The 24011-nt window shown below is 33.1% G+C and overlaps 1 protein-coding gene across 1 annotated transcript in view; it reads left to right on the top strand.

The window, feature by feature from the left end:
- Positions 1-24011, top strand: part of MMP16 (matrix metallopeptidase 16) — a 297659-nt gene that overhangs the window by 156294 nt on the left and 117354 nt on the right. The window contains exon 4 of the mRNA XM_021942484.2: positions 11948-12252. Within this exon, the coding sequence (XP_021798176.1) occupies positions 11948-12252 (305 nt within the window). The remainder of the gene's footprint in view (positions 1-11947; positions 12253-24011) is intronic.

The raw sequence follows: 24011 nt of genomic DNA, 5'->3' as shown, positions 1-24011 counted from the left end.
TTGGATTAATACCTACAACGTTTGTAACTATTTGCTGTTGTTATTGGTTTTTTATATTTGTTTTTGTCTTCCCCTCTTTCAGTGCCTTCTCTGGTTTTAATTGACCATCTTACATGTTTTCATTTTCTCTTAGCCTGTCAATTGTGCTCCTTTTTACAGTTATTTTTAAGTGGTGGCCTTGGGGCTTGCAATATATATGTGCAAGTAATCAAAGTCTACTTTCACATAACATTATACTACTTCACAGGTATTACAGGTATCTCATAACAGAGTTTCTAATTTAATTCTTCTGTCCCTTAGAACATTCTCGTTATTCATTTTATTTAGCCATGTGCTATGATAACCCAATACATTATTTCTATTATTATTTTGAAGAGTTATTGTTAGATCAATTAAAACTAAGAATAATAAAATACTTTATTTTACTTTCATTTATTCCTTCTCTAATGATCTTTCTTTTTTAAAGAGATACGCATTTCTGATGAACATCATTTTCTTCTTTCTGAAGAACTTCTCTTACCTTTTTTTTTTTTTTTTTTTTTTTTTTGTAAGGCAATTCTGTGGACAACAAGTGTTTTTAGTTTTCATTTGTCTGAGAAAGTCATTTTTTCACTTCACTTTTAAATGATAGTTTCACTGGATACAGAGGTCTGGGTTGGTGATTTTATTATTTAAACGCTGAATATTTCAAGCCCCTTTCTTTTTGCTTGCATGGCTCTTGAAGAGGGGTTTAATAGAATTGGTATCTTTGTTCCTCTACAGATAAGGTATTTTACCCCCGTCTGACTGTTTCTACAGTTTTCTTTTTGTCTTTTGTTTTCTGCTTTGAATATGATATGCTTAGGTATAGTTTTTTTATATTTATTCTGTTTCATGTTCTCAGAGTTTCCCAGATCTATGATTTGGTTTCTGCTATTAATTTTGGTATTTCCTCAACCATTATTACTTAAATTTCTTTCTCTCTTCTCCTAGTATTTTCATTGTGTGTATTTTCTCTCCAGTTCTTAGATATTCTCTTTTTTTGCTGCTTCAATGCATTTGCTAAAAACCTACAGCTAATATTATACTCTGAGATAGAGATTAGATACAATATATTGTCCTATCTCCGCTCTCTCTTTAATTCAAAGTGAAATATCCAGTAACACCCAGAAATATTGAAAAAAGGAAAGGGCAACATATAAAAATAATAATATACATGAGGTTATACTCCACAATAAACTTTACATGCTTACAAATTGACACAAATTCTTCATTAGGTAAGAATAGAAAATAAACTTCTTACATTAAAAAAAGGGAAATTTTTCCCACAAGAATAAAAGTTGGAATATATGAAATAGGTGAGGATATGCAGGACTTGCCACATACGGTGAGTAAGAAAAATTTTAACAATAAACAGACTCAATTTTCAATGATCTATTAATCACGTAAGAATTAAACAACTATATAAAAATTAAATCTATCTATTAGACATTCATTTCAGTTCATTTTTCAATTTGGGATGTTTCTTTTGACATATCTTACAGCGCACTGATTATTTCCTTTGCCATGTTTAATCTAACATCAGCTTATCAAAGGCATTCTTAATTTCTGTTTGGATTCTTCTCTAGAGCTCCCATCTTTCTGGTTATATTATCCATGTGTTTTCTTTATGTTGTCTACATTTTTCATTAGAACCCTTAGCCTATTGATCAGTTATTATGAATTCTCATTCTGAAACTTCCAAAATGTTGGCCATATCTGAGTCTGGTTCTGTTGCTTGCTTTATCTCTTCAGCCTGTTTTCTCTTCCCTTTTGCAAAGCAAGCAACAGAATTGCTTGTAATTTTCTGTTGTAAGTGGGAAGGTATTGGGTAATAGGAAATGAGGTAATAATCCTTTGATGTGAGCTTTTATGTTTATCTAGTTAGGGGTTAGGTTGTATTTAACCTTGGCTGTAGCTGAATTTCTTCTAGCATTCTTTTTACTTTGTCTCCTCCTGTCTTTAAATATCTCTAGAAATTCCTCCTTAAATAGATAACCGTGTCTTTAAACTACCTCATTTGTAATCCACTGTTAATATAGTGGAGCCCTGTTGGTTTGGTATAAGATATTGTACAGAGGAAGCGTCTGTAATCCTGTGGTTAAGTCCTTTTTAGTGAGTCTGAGTATCTGAGCTGTGACCTTCTGACAAGTCTATTAGGCTTTTTGTTTTTCTTCGTTTATGTAGTATATGAAGGCAAAAGGAGGTTGAGCTGTCTAATTATCTTTAACCTAGATCAGATAATGCTTTGATAAAATAGTTTTCTTTTAACACTGGCCTTTATTATGGAGAATAGAATACTCTTGGCATATTTCAAAAGTGTTGCTTTTTTCCTCCCCATGCTGGAAGAAGGAGAGGATCTTTCTCAGATCTTCACTGTAAGAACTTGATGAGGGTCCTGGGGGTCAAACACGTAAAGTGTAGAGCTCTCTCCCCGCCCTCCACCCCTAAGGCTGAGACGTTGAGGGTTTTTCCTTCTCTTGGCTTCAGAGCTTTTCCTCTTGATAAACCATGAGTCTCTGTATTTGCTCCTCTCTCCACTTTTGGGGCAGAATTTTGTCCTATGACCTTATTTTTTTGATGGAATGAAGAAGAGTTATTTCAATTTATTCGGTTTTATTTCTTGTGAGGTTTGAAGTGATAACTTCCAAACATTTTATATATCGAAGCAGAGACTGCAAGACTGTAACGGTCTTTTTAATAAAAACCAACATATGAAATATATACACACATGTGCCCACATTAAAAAGCAGTTCAAGTGTATAACCTTTACAAAGGCACCATTTAAAATAGACACAAAAATATAAGAGCAAAGAATAAATCTATAAAAAGATGTATAAACCTTTTATGGAGAAAATTATGAATTTTTATTGAAGGACATAACAGAAGACGAACAATAAATGAAGAGATATATTTTGCTCTCAGTAGAAAGACTTAATATAATGAAAGTTTGACTTTTCCACAAATTCAATGGAATTCCAACAAAAATCCCAGTAAGCTATTTTTTGTATAATTTAACACACTGAATCAAACATCTCTGAGGAACAGTGAAAGCCAAGGAGGACATCAAAATGTTCCCACCCACTGGATATGAAGACTTACTTTAAAACAATACTAATTAAGGCAGTTTTGGGTATTAGCACAAAGATAGATTAATAGGCCAGTAGTGCAGATGATAGATCAAGGAAACAGATCCTTGTATATATATAAAAAAATTGATTTATGCCAAAGTAGGCTTTATAGATCAATTGGAAAATGATTCACTATTTCATCTATAAAATTTTTCTGTGATAATTGATTATGTATATGAGAAACAATGAGAGTTCATACCTACCCCATACCATACAGAAACAATCAATAAGTAGTAATGGAACTAAAATGTATAATCAACTCTAGAACTGTACACCTTAGACAGCTCCATATATTGATACACTGTCTTCATTTCAGATAGTGTCCTCTTTTCACCTGATTTCCAAACTGTTGGCAGTGCACCCTATTTAGTATCTGTGAATCCTTATACTCACTACACTTTTTCTTTAAATGAAAGACAGGAAGGAAGGAAGGAAGGGAGGGAGGATTAAGAACTATTATATTCAGAACTGGTTATAATTTCACTCATGCTGTGTTCCTGTCCTGACAATGGCCTCAGCTGGTTTTAAGCATACAAGTAATTAGGTGTTTGTGTGTATAAACTTTCAGGTCATTGATAAACACAGCATCGGTTAAGAGTCTGTTTTATAGCAGGAAAAACCTGGGTTTGAATGCTCTCTGTGTCACTTATAACCTGTAAAACCTGCAAGTTACTTAGATCCACTAAATCTTAGTGTCCCAGCGTGCAAAGTGAATATTGTAACAATACTACCTCTATTCGTCCATTTTCATACTGCTATGAAGAAATACCCAAGATGGGTAATTTATAAAGAAAAAACGGTTTAATGGACTCACAGTTCCACATGGCTGGGGAGGCCTCACAATCATGGCAGAAGGCCAAGGAGGAACAAAGGTACAACTTACATGGCAGCAGACAAGAGAGCTTGTCCTCTTTATAAAATAATGATCCTTTATAAAACCATCTGATCTCGTGAGACATATTCACTATCACAAGAACATCACAGGAAAACCTGCCCCCATGATTGAATTACCTCCCACCGAGTCCCTCCCAGGACACATAGGGATTATGGGAACTGCAATTCAAGATGAGATTTGGGTAGGGACACAGCCAAACCATATCACTACCTCACCAAGTTTAGGGAAAATTAAGTAAGATAATGAGAAAAATAATAAAAGTAGCATAATGCTTGAAGTATAGTGTTTAATATATACCAATTATTATCTTTACTTCTTTTAATTTACCAGACAAATTGCAGAAATTGGTTGAGAGTGCTCTGACAAGACTATGGAGAGTTAGAAATGAGAGCTAAGTATATTGCACTTTAAAGTTAATGTATATAAGGTGTTAAGAAATTGTCTAGTGTATAGAAAGCATTATGCAATCATTTGCTATTCTTTTTTTCGAACAGTATTTAGAAAAAATAAATTAATAAGTAAAATCTGACATTTAAGCTCAAAAATTAATTGTTCATGGAAAGGGTAGCTGAACTGTACCCTGATAATATGCAGACAGGAGTTGGTGTGAGAGTGGTGGAATCTAAGTTTTATTTGATAGCAAACTCATTATACACCAACAGTATAATGTGATCCAGAAAAAGTTAAAATGACCAGATTACTTTGATATACAAAGCAGTGGTGATACTAATTTTTCTCTTTGGGTTTTTTGGCCAAGCTTTACCCAATATACAGTTTTCTCTTCTGGCTACCACACGTTTGGCTGCTTCCTGGAAAATTAATGTACTCCTCTCCGAAAGCAGTCAAAGCCGGGCATGGTGGCTCATGCCTGTAATCCCAGAACTTTGAGAGGCCGAGGCAGGCATATCACCTGATGTCAGGAGTTCGAGACCAGCCTGACCAACATGGTGAAACCCCATCTCTACTAAAAATAAAAAATTAACTGGGCATGGTGGCGCATGTGTATAATCCCTGCTGCTCAGGAGGCTGAGGCAGGAGACTTGCTTGAACCCGGAAGGCAGAGGTTGTAGTGAGCAGAAGTCATGCCACTGCACTCCAGCCTGGGCAACAGAGCGAGACTCCATCTCAGAAAACAAAAAACAGTGATCAAAATTTAAGGAAACTGTAAATCAGTCTGCATGTGGAATAAAGCTAAGCGTTCTCAGCATCGTGGCGAGTGTATTTAAGGGGGAAATTTCTAGTTATTCTCAAATTGTTAAAGACTTTCAGAAAAACCTAGTATTTTAAATAATTGGAAAATTAAATCATACATCATATGAGTTATCTTCATTTTTGGAAGTATTTTAACCAAAAATTTATTCACTTAGGTTAAATTAGAGACTATGTATGCGTTTATGTAATGGTTGGAAAGTTGGTTGTTGAATAAATTCGTTAATTCCAAACAGGCTTTGGTTAAACTTTTTTTCATGACAATGATAGAAGCTTCTGAGTAACGTAACTTTTATCAAATAGATCTATATTACCCAATTGTTGAATATTAATAAAATGGACTTAGAATAAGTTCTTTTTCTCTTAGAAATCTAAATTCCAAAATGTTATTTTGTGTGACAATGGCCAATGGGACAGGTACCTAAATTGTGAGATGAATATGAGTATTTATAATATATTAATTAATATAATAGTGCTATATTGATTAGTTTTTATCTTTCCAGTATATTAATCCTTTAGCTCCTCTTGTTTTTAAGTGAATGACTCCGTTACAACTGAGGACACACACTGGAAGTTATTTTACTTTAATATACAGAGCAAAGAGGTTGCTAAGGAATTTTTTTAAAAATGCCTCCCCAGAAACATTTTTCATTATTCTCTCTAAACCCACAGAGTTCACTGAACTTGATGATCCTGTTGAGTTCAAAGAGAACTCAACTTGTGTATCCAGAGAATCCATAACAGACTGAAAAAGGAGAACCCACTTAAACAACACCCAATGTAATGTGTACTTAATTAACTCTGCCCTGCATAGAAAGCCAGCATCTAGGGAAATAGTCAAATATTTAATGTAAGGCAAGGTTTCCTGGAGGGACTCCATATTCACTTTGTATTTTGTGACCATTTCTCATACTTAAGAAAAAAGTTGTGAAACTCCATTAATTATACAAACATAATATGAATAAAAGTAAATTGGTCTATTTTATTTTCTCTGGATAGAATATTACAGCACATTCAGGATATGTTAGTAATTTAACTATACTCTATTATGTTTATTCTCTTTTATTCTTAGCAATTGTCTGCATTCCTTGTTATAGTAAATTATATTTAACTGATAATCACTTACATAAAATATTAGTATGCCTTTCCAAATAACTAATTTTTGTCTATTTAATTGAGTAAAGGGGATTTAGCCCTGTTTATATAAAAATATTTTGACATTATATTATGAGATATTTGTAACCCAACTAGATGCCACAGTATTTAGGATTTTTTTTTCCTAATATTAGGGATGAAACAATACTTTAAAAAGATTTATTACTGTATCAAAAACTTTAAAGAGGGTCGGCACTGGTGCTCACAACTATAATCTCAGCACTTTGGGAGGCCGAGGTGAGTGAATCACTTGAGCCTAGGAATTCAAAACCATCCTGGGCAACATGGCAAAACCCTGTCTTTACAAAAAGTATAAAAATTAGCCAGGCGTGGTGGTGCACAACTGTAGTCCCAGCTACTTGGGAGGCGGAGGCAGGAAGATTATCTAAGCCCAGGGAGATGGGGGATGTAGTGAGCTATGATCGTGCCACTGCACTCCAGCCTGGGTGATAGAGTGAGACCATGTCTTATCCACAACAACAGCAAAAAAAACCTTTAAAGAGTTGTAACCATTCTTAATATGTAGAATTGTTATGAAATGAAATTGTTTTGATCTAATGATAAGACATCAGTTTTATTTCCAAATCTAAATACTATTTCACATTTTTTATTTTTATTATATTATTTTACTTCATTTTTCTCAACTCTTTTGTACTTATAAATAAAGACACTTGTTTTGTTATGTAAGACTGTGTAAGACATGGGCATTAAAGATAAAATTTAACAATTTTTAGATTAAAATTCCAAAATTTACCAAATTGGAAGTTTGAAACAATCAGTGAAGTAGTATAATAAAATGCCACATATACTTCAAAAAATGAAATCTATCATCTGTTAAAATAAGAAGTATACTCACTTTACTGTTTTCACAAAAAGAAAGGGCCAGTAAAAATATTTTAAAATTAAATTAGCTTTATTAAGTTTTTCAGACTTTTACTCATTTTAAGTCAATGTCTTTTATTCTGCAAATATATTTAATCATTTCTGCATTTTTATTAGAATTGTTAGTAGCAATCTTGTTACCTCATGATCACTCTGTGACCTTTGTGAGTTTATTTATGAATACATACAAAATACATCTCTCAATGGCATAAAAGTTTCTAAACTCTTGTTTTTGTTTGCACCTAGTTCAGAACTCTCGCTCTCACTTTGAAGCATACTTGTATATCTTGTATTTATTTATGTTTTTACTGCATAAAATGTGTTGTCAGAGGTCATTAAATTACCACTACATTGTATGTGTTATAAAAAGTTAGTAATTTTAATCATCTAAATTGGAAATTTTAACTATAATTTTTTTCTGAACTTTCATAAAAAAATTAGGTGTTACTATTTTTACATTATTTATACTGCTAATTCAACATAACCAAATCATTAAGAACACAATTAAAAATGCATCATATGGCCGGGCACGGTGGCACACACCTGTAATCCCAGCACTTTAGAGGCCAAGGCGACCTGAGGTCAGGAGTTCGAGACCAGCCTGGCCAAAGTAGTGAAAGCTCATCTCTACAAAAAATACAAAAATTCACTGCCTGTAATGGTGGGCACCTGTAATCTCAGCTACTCGGGAGGCTGAGGCAGGAGAATTGTTTGAACCCGGAAGGTGGAGGTTGCAGTGAGACGAGATAGTGCCACAGTATTCCAGCCTGGGTGACAGAATGAGACTCCATCTCAAAAAAAAAAAATGCACATACCATTGAAATTCATCATATATATTTAAATAAGAGCAATAAGTATTTTTCTTCCTAAAGTAATGTCGAATTTTCCATCTTTGTTTAATTCAAGTAAGACCACTGAGTACTCATTTCCATTTTGAACAGTCATTTTAACTTTACATATCAAAGCCTATTAAAATGAAATAATATCTATAATTATGTTTATTCCTATTTTTTAATTTAGAATTTTAAATTTATTTTAACCAGCTATCTTTTTTCTTCCATACTATCCAAAATCCACAATTAAGTGGGCCTCCAGAAGATAAATAAAGCAGTGTCAGTTTCTAACTATTTATTCTGATTTATTATTGAAAATACACCTTCCTTTCAGCTCACGTTTTTCAACCGTAAGGATCCTTTTTATCTCCACCCTTCATGTGTGAAACTGGGCACTGACTTCCCGGATTCAACCTGGGCTCAGTGTCATCAGCATCTATAACATTTTTATCTCTTTTTTGTAATCTTTTAATTTATGTTCAGGGGTACATGTGCAGATTTGTTATGGAGGTAAACTCATGTCATGAGGATTTGGTGTACAGATACCTTGTATTTATTAATGACAATCATATATAATGTAGTTAAGCATATCTGGAAGTTAATCAGTACATAGCTTTGAAAAACACAGTGATGTGTTCTCAAATCCAAATAGTACTCCACATTTATTATTTTTATTATATATTTTGCTTCATTTTTCTCAAAACTATTATGTACTTACAAGCAAATAATACTAACATGATTTATTTCTCTATTATAAGATTATTCTTTATTTGAAATCAAAATCAATTTCTCCATTACATATCAAATCCGTCACCAATCCCCATGAACAATTCTCTCAGAATACATACTGAAACTAATTCTTCATATCTCCATGGCTATCACACAAGTCCTGGTTTCTCTCTTCTCTTATGTGAACTTCTGAAATGTTTTATTACTCCCATTTTTGTCCCCTCATCCATTTTTCCATCAGACACAGTGATCATCATTGCTCCAAGTCACTGAGCAGTCCAGTTCTTTGAACTGGCCATCTTTGTTTGGCCTTCTCACCGTTCCCCCGGCTGGAAACTCAGTGCTAGGCATCTTTAGCTCCTTCTGCCATTGAAATCCTGTTTGTCATTTCCTCACCCCCTCACCATATGAAATTATCTTTTTGTTCTGTTTATTATTTATCTCTTATAACTAGAATATATAAGCACTGTGGGAGCAGAGTCTTGCCCACAGCTGTATCTCTGGCACTTGGAACAGTGCCAATTATGTAGTAAGTTCTTTCAATAATGTGTCATAGGAATATCAGCCCACTAATGAGGGACTTCTGAAATCCCATAGGGTGCATAGAAAATAAAAGACTACTAGGAAAATTAATTTAGACAAAATTCAGTGTTACATTACCTTGCATGTGTCTTTAGCCATTAGACAGGAAATTTAGAGACTAGCAAGGTAGACAAATGTCTGTGCTATCTCAGTGCAGATGTTTATTCTTCCTCAAAATATAGTTTTTAGCACCATGTTGAATATACCGTAGAGTTAAAACAAACTAACAAAACAATAGCAACAAAATATTGCACAGCCTTCTCCCTGAGTAGGCATGAATTCTTTTGCTCTGTCTATCCTTTGGCTCAGGTCAAAAAAAGAAAATGCTGTCTTCCTCAGCTCTTCTTTTTTTCCTCATAGCCTATGTCTAATCTATCAGTATATCTTGGGAGACATATTCTCAAAATATATCCAAAATACAACCACTTCTCAAAATCTCTGCTGGTACCAACCTGGTCCAAAGCACCATCATCTCTCACCTGGATTTTTGCAATAGTTCCTGATGTGTCTCCCTGCCTCAACTCTTGCACCATATCACTATATTTTCAACATAATAGCTCAAGTCATTTATTAAATCATAAGTCAAATGTCATGTCTGTTCATGATGCTCCAGTTTTTCCCTTCTCAGAGCAAAAGCCAAACTCTTTAAGAGTGGCCTACGGGGACCTACCTTATTTGGTCTCCTTCTAACTTACTGACCTCATATCCTGACACTTGCTCTCTCTCTGTGACCAAACTATACCAGCTGCCTTGCTGTTCTTTGAACCTGCCAAGAATATCTTCACTTCAACGCCTTTCACTTGCCATTTCTTCTTCCTTGCCTGCACTGTTTCCACTTGGTTTGCTATCTTATTTCCTTTATGTAATGAATAATATTTACCACCAAATAATCAATGTAAATATAATCTGGATATTTGTTAGAAAATAGTGATAAATGTATCTTAAATGTGTGGTCCAACATAGAATTTAAGGCAATAGATTTTTACCCAAATGTTTGGATTGAAACCTAGCTCTGCCACTTAGAGGTTTTTCTCTAAATTCTTATAAATCCCCACTGTGCTTTTGGTAAAATAGGTATAAATACCCATCTCACTGAGTTACTCAGGAGATTAAATTAGATAATGTGAAGTGCTTTTCTAGCTCATAGTAAATGCTTCATTAATACTATTTTTAGTTTACATAATTCCTGCCCAATATTTATAATTGTATTGACATAGAATCAAGGTAAAAATATAATGTGCATATTATTTTTTCCAGTGGGAAGTTAATCCTACAAGTTTTTCCATGCTGATTAAAAAGTCTTAAAACGGGAAAATAATTTTGAATCCTATTTATATAATGGCATGCATTACCGATGCCATGATTTAGCCATACTTCATCATTTTAAATTGTTTCACTTTCGGTTCTCTTTTATGATTGCATTTCAATATATATTCACCTGGATATGGTATCCCCTTTTTTGTAATAAAATAGTTTAATTATCAGTTGGGCATGGTGATTACTTCCTATATCCCAGCTGCTTGAAAGGCTAAGGTGTGAGGATTGCTTGAGTGAAAGAGTTCAAGGCCAGCCAGGGCAACACAATCAGACCCATCTCTAAAAAATAAAAAAGAGTCAAAAAAATTTCATTAGTGTAAGTTCATAGATGTAACATTATTGGTTGAAGTGATCTGAAACTTATTTATGACTCCTCTGAAATTTACCCATTTTTTTCACATGCATGGTTTGAATTTATAGTGCTATAATATAAAAAATACACATACTAGTTCCATTTTTGTTGTTTAGAAAAAAACTGAGAAAAAATAAACATCTGATTTAGTGCTAAATGAATCAAGGACAATATTTATAGTGATTTAATCCATTTGTTATTAGCATTAGGACAAACTAAAGTACATGATGTCCAAGTTACTTCTTTAAATTCATGTAATTGTTTAACCTTTATATTAAGTAGCTGTTTATTCACAATACATTTTTAACTAGAACAAATTAATAAGAAACAATAGAACATCAGAAATTGTAGTTATTTGATCATTTCTTTAAAAATTAAGAAATAATCATGTATCTGCTCAATTACTATTTACAGATCAAGAAGAGCATAAAGACATTGTTTGAAATTGATGTGTGTAAATACAATGGTGTGCCTCTAAAAATTAGAAAAAAAATGAAATTTTTATTTCATCTGAAAACTGTTGTGCCTCTTTGATCATTTGGCAAATCTGCCTTTCTCTTTCTTATCCAGAAGGTAAAGTAACTGATTGATCCAGTTACCCTACTGTTAACCATTCTACAGAGATCTTCTCATTTAAAACTTTGATACATGAATACTATCCTGAAGAAAATTAAATGATTGCAAAGTAGTGAAATCTAACAATAGAGACAAGAGGAATGAGTATGTGTTATTTCTTTTTAATATGACTATTTTCTCTAATATTTTACTTAACTGAATCGATCAAAACTTGTAATAAATTAACTTACACATAACAATACTGATTATTATATTTTCTAACTTTCAGTATAAAGAACGTAACTCCAAAAGTAGGAGACCCTGAGACCCGTAAAGCTATTCGCCGTGCCTTTGATGTGTGGCAGAATGTAACTCCTCTGACATTTGAAGAAGTTCCCTACAGTGAATTAGAAAATGGCAAACGTGATGTGGATATAACCATTATTTTTGCATCTGGTTTCCATGGGGACAGTTCTCCCTTTGATGGAGAGGGAGGATTTTTAGCACATGCCTACTTCCCTGGACCAGGCATTGGAGGAGATACTCATTTTGACTCAGATGAGCCATGGACACTAGGAAATCCTAATCATGATGGTGAGTACATGTTTGTTTTGCAGTGTAAATACTTCTATTATTATTTCAGAATACCCAAGAGATTTAACAATTTACAAACTTAAGGTATAGATCCTAAATTTACTTTTAAAATTACAAAGCAATATGTAAGCATACTTTTATGGCATATTAGGATAAGAATTTGTGTGGGTCATTAGATAATATAGTTATATATGTGTTCTTTTGATTAAAGATTAGAACCTTACACTGTATCTATAAATACTCTAAAGTAAGTTTTATCTTCTTCACAATGTGATTCCTTAGAAGATTTTATAGTCAGTATTTCAGTCATGCAATACATATTAAGAAAATTCTGCTGTTTTTTACACCTTATCACAGTGTTTCTACTTGTAATTTAATCCTGATTAGCATCTGTAGTCTGGCTTCTACTGTATCTTTTCTACATTATTTTCTCTTCCTTTTTTTTTTTTTTTTTTGAGGTGAAGTTTTGCTGTTGTCGCCCAGGCTGGAGTGCAGTGGTGCAATCTCAGCTCACTGCAACCTACACCTCCTGGGTTCAAGTGATTCTCCTGCCTCAGCCTCCCGAGTAGCTGGGATTACAGTTGCCTGGCACCACACTCAGCTAATTTTTGTATTTTTAGTAGAGGTGGGGCTTCACCATGTAGAGACCACCATGTCAGGCTGGTCTCTAACTCCTGACCTCAGGTGATCCACCCACCTCCACCTCCCAAGGTGCTGGGATTACAGACATGAGCCACCACACCCAGCCTAGTTTCTATTCTATTATTACCTTTCTAGTCTATAATTTTTGCAGGCCAGGCGCAGTGGCTCACACCTGTAATCCCAACACTTTGAGAGGCCAAGATAGGAGGATCCCTTGAGCCCAGGAGTTCGATATCCGCCTGGGTCTGCTTTTTAAACAAACTCCTTCTGTTTTTTTAAAAAAATTAACATTAAGAAAAAAAATATATATATATATACACACACACACACACACGTAATTTTTTGCTCCTTCTCTTTTGTCTATCATACATTTCATTGGTCTCCCAATCTGATGGGACTATATAATTTATTATATTTTCATTACATCTTAATTTTTACCAAAGATCATTTTTTGCAACTGTATGCCAACATATCTATCAGTTTTCTAAGCTTACAATTATTCTGATATGCAAAAATAATGTAAAACTCAGAAACCTCAATAACTTTTAGCTACTTAATATGAGAGTAGTTACTTAATATAAAAGGCATGTGTTTCTTCCTAGTCAACAATGCATATTTCAATTCTGTGTTTTAAAAAATTTGCAGTTATAGGATCATAGAATAAGATTTCTATATAGCCATATCACCAGTTTTTATTGTGAAGACTTATTTTTCTTCTGATTGTAGAATGTTATTCAACTATAAGTGTACATTTATTTAATGACAACTAATCACGTAATAAAACTCTTAATTTCACCTTGATGAGTTAACCCTAGTCATGACATTAAGCTTTGTTTGTTCATAAGAGGGTTCAGTTACCTGGATTAGTGTAATTAATAGCCTTGCAGTTTTAGGATACCCAGGGTTCTGTCATGTTTTGGATAGGAAAAATTAGGTTGAGTTAAATTTCAAATAACATCAATTTCAAAGAAAAAATATAATAAATAACTGTTGATGTTTTCCAAAATAAAGTATATAGTAGTAAGATGATGTTTTTCAAATGGTTATTAATAGTTGTATGTGCTCTAATATTAAATTATTATTACATTTTTAAGAACAGGTTTGAAGACTAGTGGAGATTTTAGTATAATAGAATGAAAAGCCAAAAACTCTGCAGGCCAACAGACTTATGTTTACATGCTGGCTAATTATTCAAAAATGTGTAGACTTGTTTTTACCATGCAGTTTATATTGCAGGCCTGTAAGCATGATAAGTAGAAGTGCTTTTTATGCAGGCATGTTTAACCTACTGTATACCTGAGCATCTAATAATAAAATATCTGGAACATGGTAGTTGGGGCATACCAGTTTGACACATAAATCATTTAAAATAAAGCATGTTTGTTTTGTTTTGTTTTTTTTTCCAAAATCACACAGAGATTCTAGTGAAATAATTCAGACTTCTTGAAGTCAATTAAAAAAAATTTTTAATAATATAAGAAATGCTTGCATTCTAAATGATTGACAAGAATAGCACTTATAATGGTAGAATTTTACTGACACAGGCTGCATTTACTTCCAGGGGAAAGATTTTCTTTTGATATTCTGAAAAGATAAAATTGTATTTTATTGCAATAATGGATCTAATCATTAAAACAATTGTAAATCTATAGTTTTGAAGATGTGTCAGTTTGACTTTGTGACGTCTTAAATTTAAAATTATTAAAATCCTATATGAAAGAAATGTCTATCAAGTTCCCTATATTTTGTCTTAAAATATTGAAGTCCTCCATGAGGAAGGTTGCATGAATTCTTTAGCTATAAGCTTTATTAGCTGGGTTTTTTCTTTTCTTTTCTTTTCTTTTTTCTTTTTTTTTTTTTCCAGAGACAGGTTCTCGCTATTTTGCCCAGGCTGGACTTGAACTCTTGGGCTGAAGCAATCTTCCTGCCTTAGCTTCCTGAGTAGCTGGAATTACGGTATTACCTGGTTTTTAGGCATCAACCAACACTCTGAAAATAAAGAAAATCTTTTGGGAAAAAAATCTACAGGGAGATTTTATGAGAAGAAATAATAATGTTTACACGGATTTGAGTGTGGTCAGTGCTTAGAATGCTTAATAGTTTTGTATGATTTAAGAATTTTTCCAAGGAATGTATATGTGGGAAAAAATTCTGAAATATAACGTGGCCTAAGGGGAACAATCAAGTCAATGCACTTTTGGCTGACAGTATTCATCAGTCGACTTCCGGAGTATGTTAAATACGTTTCTTAACAACTCTGGAAGTATAACATTCTTTACGCATAGACAAATGACCAAAAAATGTGAACAAAACAATTGTTTAATATTTGAGTTTTTATTTGGAGAAAACTTTGTGTTTACCTGTCTAACAAGAGCACTGTGCTGGTGAATGAGCCTGAAGGAAAGGACTCTGCAAAATAATAGTGTTTCAGAATTTCAAGAGATTAGGGAGACATTAATTGACTGTTGGAGATGTGATACCATAAAGATTTACTGCTTAATTGAAATTCAAACTTTTAACCAGCAACAGCAGGGCAGCTAGAGTAGTGTCGGGCTGAAGTATTGATCATTTATCAAAAGAACAGCCTCTGTCTTTGCTTGTGGTACTGGTGGCTGTGGGGAGAATTAATTCATTTTTACATTCGCGATTCTAACTATGTGTGAGACTATCTTTTTATATCACAAATATGCAAGACACAATTCTGACATCTTCATTGATAAACTTTTTCTTTTCTTTATTCTAGTCCTGGAATGCCCCCTGGCTTACTTACCTGGATTATTTTCTTTCTCTTCTATTCACAGCTCTTGAGCAGCTAGGAAACAAAGCAGCTTGTTTATTTAGCAAAAATGCAAATGAAAGAGCCTCTTGATAAGTACCCAGCACATTTTCCAGAGCATATTGCTCAGCTAATGAAGGCAATTTGAATTCTGTCTACCTTAAAAGAGATAAACAGTGTCTTAGGCTGCCAGTAACCCTTAATTCATTGTTATCTACTTTCCTATCAATTTGCTAATAGTCATACCTTTTGAAAATTCAAGCTAAAGACCATTAAGTGAATTACAAAATAGTTTTATTAAAATGAACACATTCACACTCACTTATATACACAACCCTAATACAAATAATGCCTTTTTTAAGATTTTTTATTTTCGTAGAATGAATCAGCAACACAGTTAACGTCATTAACTATTTTAAAACATGCAAATTAATTCAAAATAGAAAATATTTATCATGGTAGTAGTTTTAAAAAATATACATTGCTTGAATGTGAGTTGGAAAATTTAACTCCAGCAAAATGTTAAGATTCATTTTGAGCAACAATAGGACATTGTTTCTTTGTCTATGGTTAAAGTTAAAATGGTGCTATCAATGTAAAACGAACATATCACAAGGATTCTTCCTAATTAGACAAGCATCTACAGCAGTAATATAATTTTAAATGGATACTCTCCAAGCAAAGCAGGTTATCTATTAAAATAATATGTAAAACTTATGACAGAAAAAATATCTAGAGGCATATCCTATTTTAACACATAGTTGCAATTTTGTTAAAAAGAATGCATTGCAGTGACTCTGCTTGCTGTCAGGAAGTTCACTGCCTAACATGAGGAGATAACCAGGAAGGTTATCAACGCTGTTGTAGCAGGCTGTCAAAAAAAAACAAAAAGAGAAAAATTATGATAAAAATGTCATCTGAGACATCAAAACCATTAAATTCAGTTCATCATTCACTGTGAAGTGATTGACATCTACATCCAAACTCACTCATTCCTGAGTACACCTAGTTTAAGTTAAATATGTTCATGGTGTGATACTTGAGTCAATGGACAGGACTTAGGCTGACCTTGGAGAGTTAGCTTTCTGTGACCGAGATGTCCATTTGGTGCCATACTACAGAAAACACCTGTGTAGAAGTAAACCTAAGCCTTCCGCAGGTTTACTTCTGCACAGGTTTACCTCAGGTTTGCCTTCCCAACCTTTCCTGCTCATTTTGCAACTGCACTGCTATATAATGTTTCTCAGAGGCCTACAAAATTTGAACTTTGATATTTGAGGAAAGAAAGAGTTAATACTGCATTAGTCCGTTCTCAGACTGCTATGAAGAACTACCTGAGACAGGGGAATGTATAAAGAAAAGAGGTTTAATTGACTCGCAGTTCTACATGCTGTATGGGAGACTTGGCTGGGGAGGCCTCAAGTGAACTTAAAATCATGGTGGAAGTGCTAAGGGAAAGCAAGCATATCTACACATGGTGGGAGGACAGAGAGAGAGAGAGTGAAGGGAAAGTGCTACACACTTTTCAACAACCAGATCTCCTTAGAACTCACTCAGTATCACAAGAACAGCAAGGTGCAAATCTGCCCCATGATCCAGTCACCTTCCATCAGGCCCCTTCTCCAGTACTGAAGATCGGATACCAACTGGATATTTATGAAGATGCCTATCAGTCAGTACAACCAACTGTAGGAATACTGTCTAAATTCATCTGTCCTGGAGTTTTTGAAAAGGAAAGGACTTGATATGGACAGTCAAGGACCTTAACTCATCCTTAAAATAAGTTAACTTATTAAGATTTTAAATTCTAAAAATATTAACTCTACCACATTTTTCTTATCATGTTTTAAAACTGGAGAATGAACTCTCTCAATAATTCGGCTTTCACAACTATTATGGAGGATTATGTATGTTTGCTTTTAAAAACATGACTTCTTTCCTTTTTTACCGGAATGAGCTTCATTTTACTGAATCTGTTTCATTTTACAAGACTGGTAACCAAAAGTTTCATAGTACTGACTTTTTAAAAACCTTTCAATTGCATAGCCTTACATGATTACTATGCAGTCTCTACTTGGTTATTTATTTTTAGATCCTTGTGTGCAGTTGGAAAATAGCAGAAAATTTGATATAGTCACATTCACAAAAATATGTCACTTGTTAGTATTACACAAATGTATAAAAGGATCACGAACATTAAAATGCATATAATATAGAGTTCTAAATAAAGGGAAGCAGATTAAACCAGAAATTCCTATGACTTAACACAACTGATTTTATTTCTTGCCCTTGTGGTGGGATAGAGGAGCTCTGTCCAAACACTCTATCAGAGACACCAAGAATAACGAAGGCTTAGCATCAACACATGACTTTGGAAGTTGCCTCAGGTGTCAACGGCTAGGCAGCGGTTGATAAATCTGCTCATGTGAGGGATTTATATGCCATCCCCTGGTATCTGTGGGGCATTGGAGGACTCCCTGCAGACACCGAGATGCACAGATGCTCAAGTGCCTTATATAAGATGGCTTAGTATTTGCATATAACCTGTGCACAATCTCCTGTATATTTTAAGTCATCTTTAGCCTACTTATACTACCTAAAACAAGGTAAATGCTATGTAAATAGTGGTTATACTGTAATTTTTAGAGAATAAGGACAAGAGTTAAAGAGTCTGTACATATTCGGTACAGATGCAATCGTGTATTTTTTTTGTTCAAATATTTCAATCCATGGTTTATTGACTTCATAGATGCAAAAGCCATGGATGTGGAGGGCCAACTATTCTACTAAACTGTTTCATTTCCCCCCTGGTTGCACTAAAGTGCAATACTATGGCCACACCTAATCACAAGGAAGGCGGGAGAAAGGTGACAGGTTTAATGAACAGCTAGTCCGTGTCTGCCACAACAATATGTTGAGAAGTAAATCAATACTACTTGGATTTTATATATACTTTGAATCTCTTGGTAAGTTGTTTAATCATAATTCATACATATTTTGCCCTATTATCCATTATTCAGCTATTGTTATTTCTCTTCTCTTACATAGTCTGTGTAGAAATGTTCCTTCTAATTCATCTTTAAGGTTTTTTTGGTCCTTTATTCTAGACAACAAGACAAAATGAAATCGAAGTTTCAATTTTCATCCCCTTTTTTCAATATAGACAGTATCTTTAAGTTTCTGAAAAAAAATCCAGTTGGTCTGAATTAATGATTTAATGGCATTATTGCTTAAATTATCTAAGACTAGTAACAGATTTCTACTTTAGTTTTGTACCTTTTTTGCAGAATTACAGCCATACCACTTTAAAACCTAATATGCTACAATTTTAGTAAATTTCCTACAATGTAAACAAAGCAACACTAGCTACTAACAACAACATTTAATTTATAACTCTCTTCTTTAGTTGAAATCAAGAGTTGCCAGAACCCCCACCCTCTTCCCTAAATCTATTGACTACATATCATGAAACCAGCAGAAATAGACCTTGTTATAATCCACAGTGGAGATTGTAGCTTTGCCATTGATTTAATGCATCAGAAAAAGAAGAATGTGGGCATAAGAAAGATTCCACCTCTGTTCAGTAAAACTGTACGTACCAGATGCATATGTCCTGAGCAATGGGAATTGACCTAAGACCATGGAATATCAGCCTGCTTTCCAGGTTTTAATTGAAAAGATTGTTTGACCAGCATGTAAAAAAAAAGTAGTGAAAGTAGGAGATATTATAAAAAGCCTCTCTATGGGTTATCATCAACCTTAATCAAAGATGCATAAAGAAGAAAACAATTAAAAAAAATAAAGTGCTAATTTAAGTGCACATTTAATACATTCCAAACACAATTCTAAATTAGTTTTGTGTATTTAACTCATTTATTCCTCAAAACAAATTTGTAAAATATATAGTGTAATTACTTCCATTTTGCAAGGGAACTGAGGCAGAAAATTTATTAACTTGCCTAAGGTTAGGTAGTCGTCATAACAGAACGATACCATTAAAAGGATACTGAAGAATCAAGGAAAAAGGAATATCTACTTGAAGACTCAGGAAAAAAAGGCTGTCACTGAAAGTATTTTATCAAGAAAACCAGAAAAACAATATTAGAAACAACTCAGAACATCCATTGCTGTGCTTGCTATGGATCAGGAAAAGAAAACCTGTTATTACTGTAAAAACTGACTCTGTCATGTGGAAGAAAATCTTGGTAAGCCATTTCTAGGAAAGTATGAATAGATAAAATGATGTGAAAGCCAAAGATAAAGTATAGATATTGAAGATCTGGTAAATAAATTCAGCTTAAGAGTGCAAGATTCTCTCAAAGGATGGAGGAAGAGTAGGAAAATTAAAGCAAAATAAATAAGCAAACAGATAATAGCAAAAATGTTCAATTCTAAAATGAGACAGTAGTGTGCAATTCAGAAGTCATTTTATTCACTGCAAAATTGATAAAATCAGATCCATAAGTACATATATCCTGTAAGTAAAAGATTCAGTCACTATGCAGGAAAAAAAAAAAATATTCCCAAAGGACTAAAAAGTAAAACTAACCATTGTTTTTACTCCTGCTATGCAAATTTCTAAAAGACAATAGAAGAAAATAGAAGACATAATATTTTTTATATATTCTAATTACATGCATATTATTTTCATTATTAAATTATATCTGTAGTTTTAAAGTATTCCCTTATAAATATTTGTTTTAGAAATCATGTGTCCTGAATTACACTTCCTGTGATTTAGTAGTAACATAATATAAAGATATAAACAAAATTTGGACCGAACATTCAGTATTTATATAAAATGTGATGTTAACATAGAAGTCTGATAATGTATTTTCACATATTAATCCTTCAACAAACATTTTTTTTGATCATGCTATTATGAAATATTTGATAGAAACCTAGGGAAAGACTTAGCATTATGTAAAATTTAAATGAAAATATTAATGATCTATACTGCCATAAGAGAAGCAGAATTTTACAACCTACAATGGATATATAATACACTAATTTTAACAAGTAACATGTAGATATTTTAAAAGAAAACTCTTGGAATGGTTACTTCTGGAAGACAAAATATTCCAGAGATTTTTCTTACTACTAAAGAAGTAGATAAGCAATAAGGTACAATTTGTATTGAATGTTTTGACATCACATTCACGAAGGATAGCTCCAAATGATCAGTAAAACAGTGAGCTCAAACTAAGAGTTTTGAGTGGTGAGTATGTGTGAAAAGCAGAGACCAAACCTTAGTTCAGGGGCAAGGTGAGCAAATTGAATCTGAAGCTCCCACGTTAAAATACTGCACTTGGATATGGACAAAATGATACACATACATACACAGCTCCCTGCATAAGCAAATATATATCCTCTAGAGGAAACATACTGGGTTTAGGCACTCAGCTATTTTCACAGGTGGCTCTCATGCAAATAGAGGTTTAGGAGCAAAGATCACTAATACAGAAGGAAACAGATTATCATGAATGAGAATCAGCTCTAAACAATAGATTAATCTTCAGGATTTCAGATACTGAGACTATGAAATTAAGTTGCATAATCTTAAAATAGGATATCTTTTAAAACTTCAGGATATCTTTAAAAAGGAAAAAATGGAATCACAGAACTGAGCAGACATCAAGTGACTATGAAAAGGAACCAAGAAGAGCTGAGGAACAGAACTTTAGAAATGTAATAGTAAGAATAAAATGTAATCATAAAAATTAGATTGAATAGCAGGCTAGTATTGGTTGAAGAAATATTTTGTGAACAAAAAGATAGATTTGCAGATAGTAAATCTGTAAATTGCAGTATGGAGAGTAAAAAAGATAGGAAGTATTAAAAGGTAAGATATATGGGAAATAGGACAAAATGATGTAATATAATACAATTGGAGTCCCAGAAGGAGAAAACTGAGAAAATGATGGAAAGATATGCAACATGCAAAGTATACTTGTTGATAATTATCTGGAAGTATAAATATGAATCCACAGATAGAGGAAGCTCAATATATTCAAAGCAGCATAAACTAAAGGCATGCATGCGCACACACGCACACATACACACAGACACTTATTTTATAGTAACTGCTGTATACCAAAGAGAGAATTTCTTCCAAACCAACAGATAGAAAAGACTCATTATGTGCAATTTCACAGGAAACTCTCATAGTCACTGGAAAGTCAAGAAGACAGTGGAATACATTCAAATACCAAAAGAAAATAACTCAACCTAGAATTGCCCAGCAAAACTCTTTCAAAGGTTAGGATGGAAAAAAAAAAATGTATAAAAGGTGAGGCAATTGACCATTCACTTAACAGTTCTTCAAAACTTTCTGAGACATGAAGTACAGGAAGAAAGAAAATATTCCTAGAAAAAAACTTAGATGAAATAATTTTGATGAAAGAAAGTAATAAACATTGCATGCATACATTAATAAAAATGTGTAATCTGTATAACTAAAAAGAAATAAAAGTTGATTGCATAATGACAGCATGTAAACCATAAGACATGAGAATTAAAATGTTCTCAGATCCTTATATTGTCTTAGCATTAAGGAATTAATTTTTTACTGTATTAAGTGGGCATAGTAAATCTTCATGGATAACCAATAGTAGAAGAGGTAACAATAGAAGAAAACTAAAATAAATGTAAAATTGCAACAGAAAAAACTATAGTTTTTAGAAAACAAGCAAATAAAAATTATAGCATAAAAAAGCAAATAAAGTGATCACATGATAATATGATAATTTTAAAATTTCAAACATACCAGTAACCACAGTGAATATAATTGAACTAAACTTGCCATTTACAAAGTAAAGTTGTTGGAATAAATAGAAATAAAATGCTATCTATAGTTTATAATAATTTATATACAAAATGTTAGAGCAAGTGACAGTGAAGATGTGAATCAGCAAGAACATTTATACCTGCTATGTAGGAGTATAAATTGTTCAAACAGTTGGAGAAAAGTTTGGAATATAAATTGTTCACAGTTGGGGAAAAGTTTGGAGTATAAATTGTTCAAACAGTTGCCGAAAAGTTTGGCAAAAACCTAGTAAAATTGAACATTTACATAAATATTTACCGAATTTTTTTTTATTTTGGTTTATTGGCATTCTAAAGAAAGCCTTGCCCTTGTGCCTTAGTACATATATACAAGAATGTTTTCATGGCATCATTGCTTTTAATAGCCAAAAAAGAAGGACCATTTAAATGTTAGTAGAATGAATATATAAAATTCTTATTTATTTACAATGTGGAGTATTAAGAGACAGGGAAATATAGTACTATGGCTACAAGCAACAATCTACATGAATTTAAAAGACAATAATGAATGAATAGGGCAAATTGCAAAAGACTAGATACAATATAATGACATTTTTTCTAAGGTTCAAAACAAACAAAATATATATTCCATGTGGATATAGGCATGTAAATGTGCTTTTCGAAACAGCAAAGGATACCACAAATTTGAGGATAGTGATTAGTTTTGAGGGAGGTAGAAGAGTAGAAAAAGAACAAACATACCTGAGTAGATGTAAAGGAGTTGGCAATATTCTGTTTTGAACTTGGGATGGCAGATTTTCAGATGCATGTTATTATGTTTTGTAATTTACAATAAATTGTATGTGTCTAACTATAATTACATAGTATCATAGGATCTTGCTGAGCATATTGAACCTAAATAAATATTGTTTGATCTTAATTGAATTGTACCAGTCACATTGAATTGAAGTTTTCATGCACAATGGAGCATTTGAATTGAGAATTGAAAGAAAAGTGTAATTCTGACAAAGAGAAATGGGAAGAAAGAAATGTTAAAGCAAAAGAACTATATGGGAAAGATCATACTAAAAATGATTAGGAATATTTATCCAGAACCACGTTGCTCAACCTCAGCACTATTGGTGTTTTGAAACAGATGATTCATTGTTGGGGTAGGAAGAGAGATGTTCCTATACATTACAGGCTTGATGTTTAGCAGTGTTCCTGGCCTCTATCCATAGATACTGGTAGCATTTCTGAATTGTAATAACCAAATATCTTCAGTCTTTTCTAACAGTCCCCTAGGAGATAAAATCATCCTCAGTTGAGAATCACTGGTCTAGAAGACAAGGTAATTAAGAGTGAATAGTAGTAATAATATGAAGACTAAGAAGATTGCTTTTATCCAAGTTGTTGAAGTCAGTTAGTGACATGCTAATGAGGTTGGATTTCTCTTAGGGCCCATTGGAATCTACTGAATGCTTTTCAACAAGGGAATAAAATGAGTATACCTGTAATTTAAAATACTGTATCCATGTTGCAGGATATGAGATCTATTGAGGCGTAAAATATGAAG

This window comes from Papio anubis, chromosome 8 (genome assembly GCF_008728515.1).
Source record: "Papio anubis isolate 15944 chromosome 8, Panubis1.0, whole genome shotgun sequence".
In the NCBI taxonomy this organism is placed as follows: Eukaryota; Metazoa; Chordata; class Mammalia; order Primates; family Cercopithecidae; genus Papio; species Papio anubis.
This window is presented reverse-complemented; position numbering and strand designations above follow the sequence as displayed.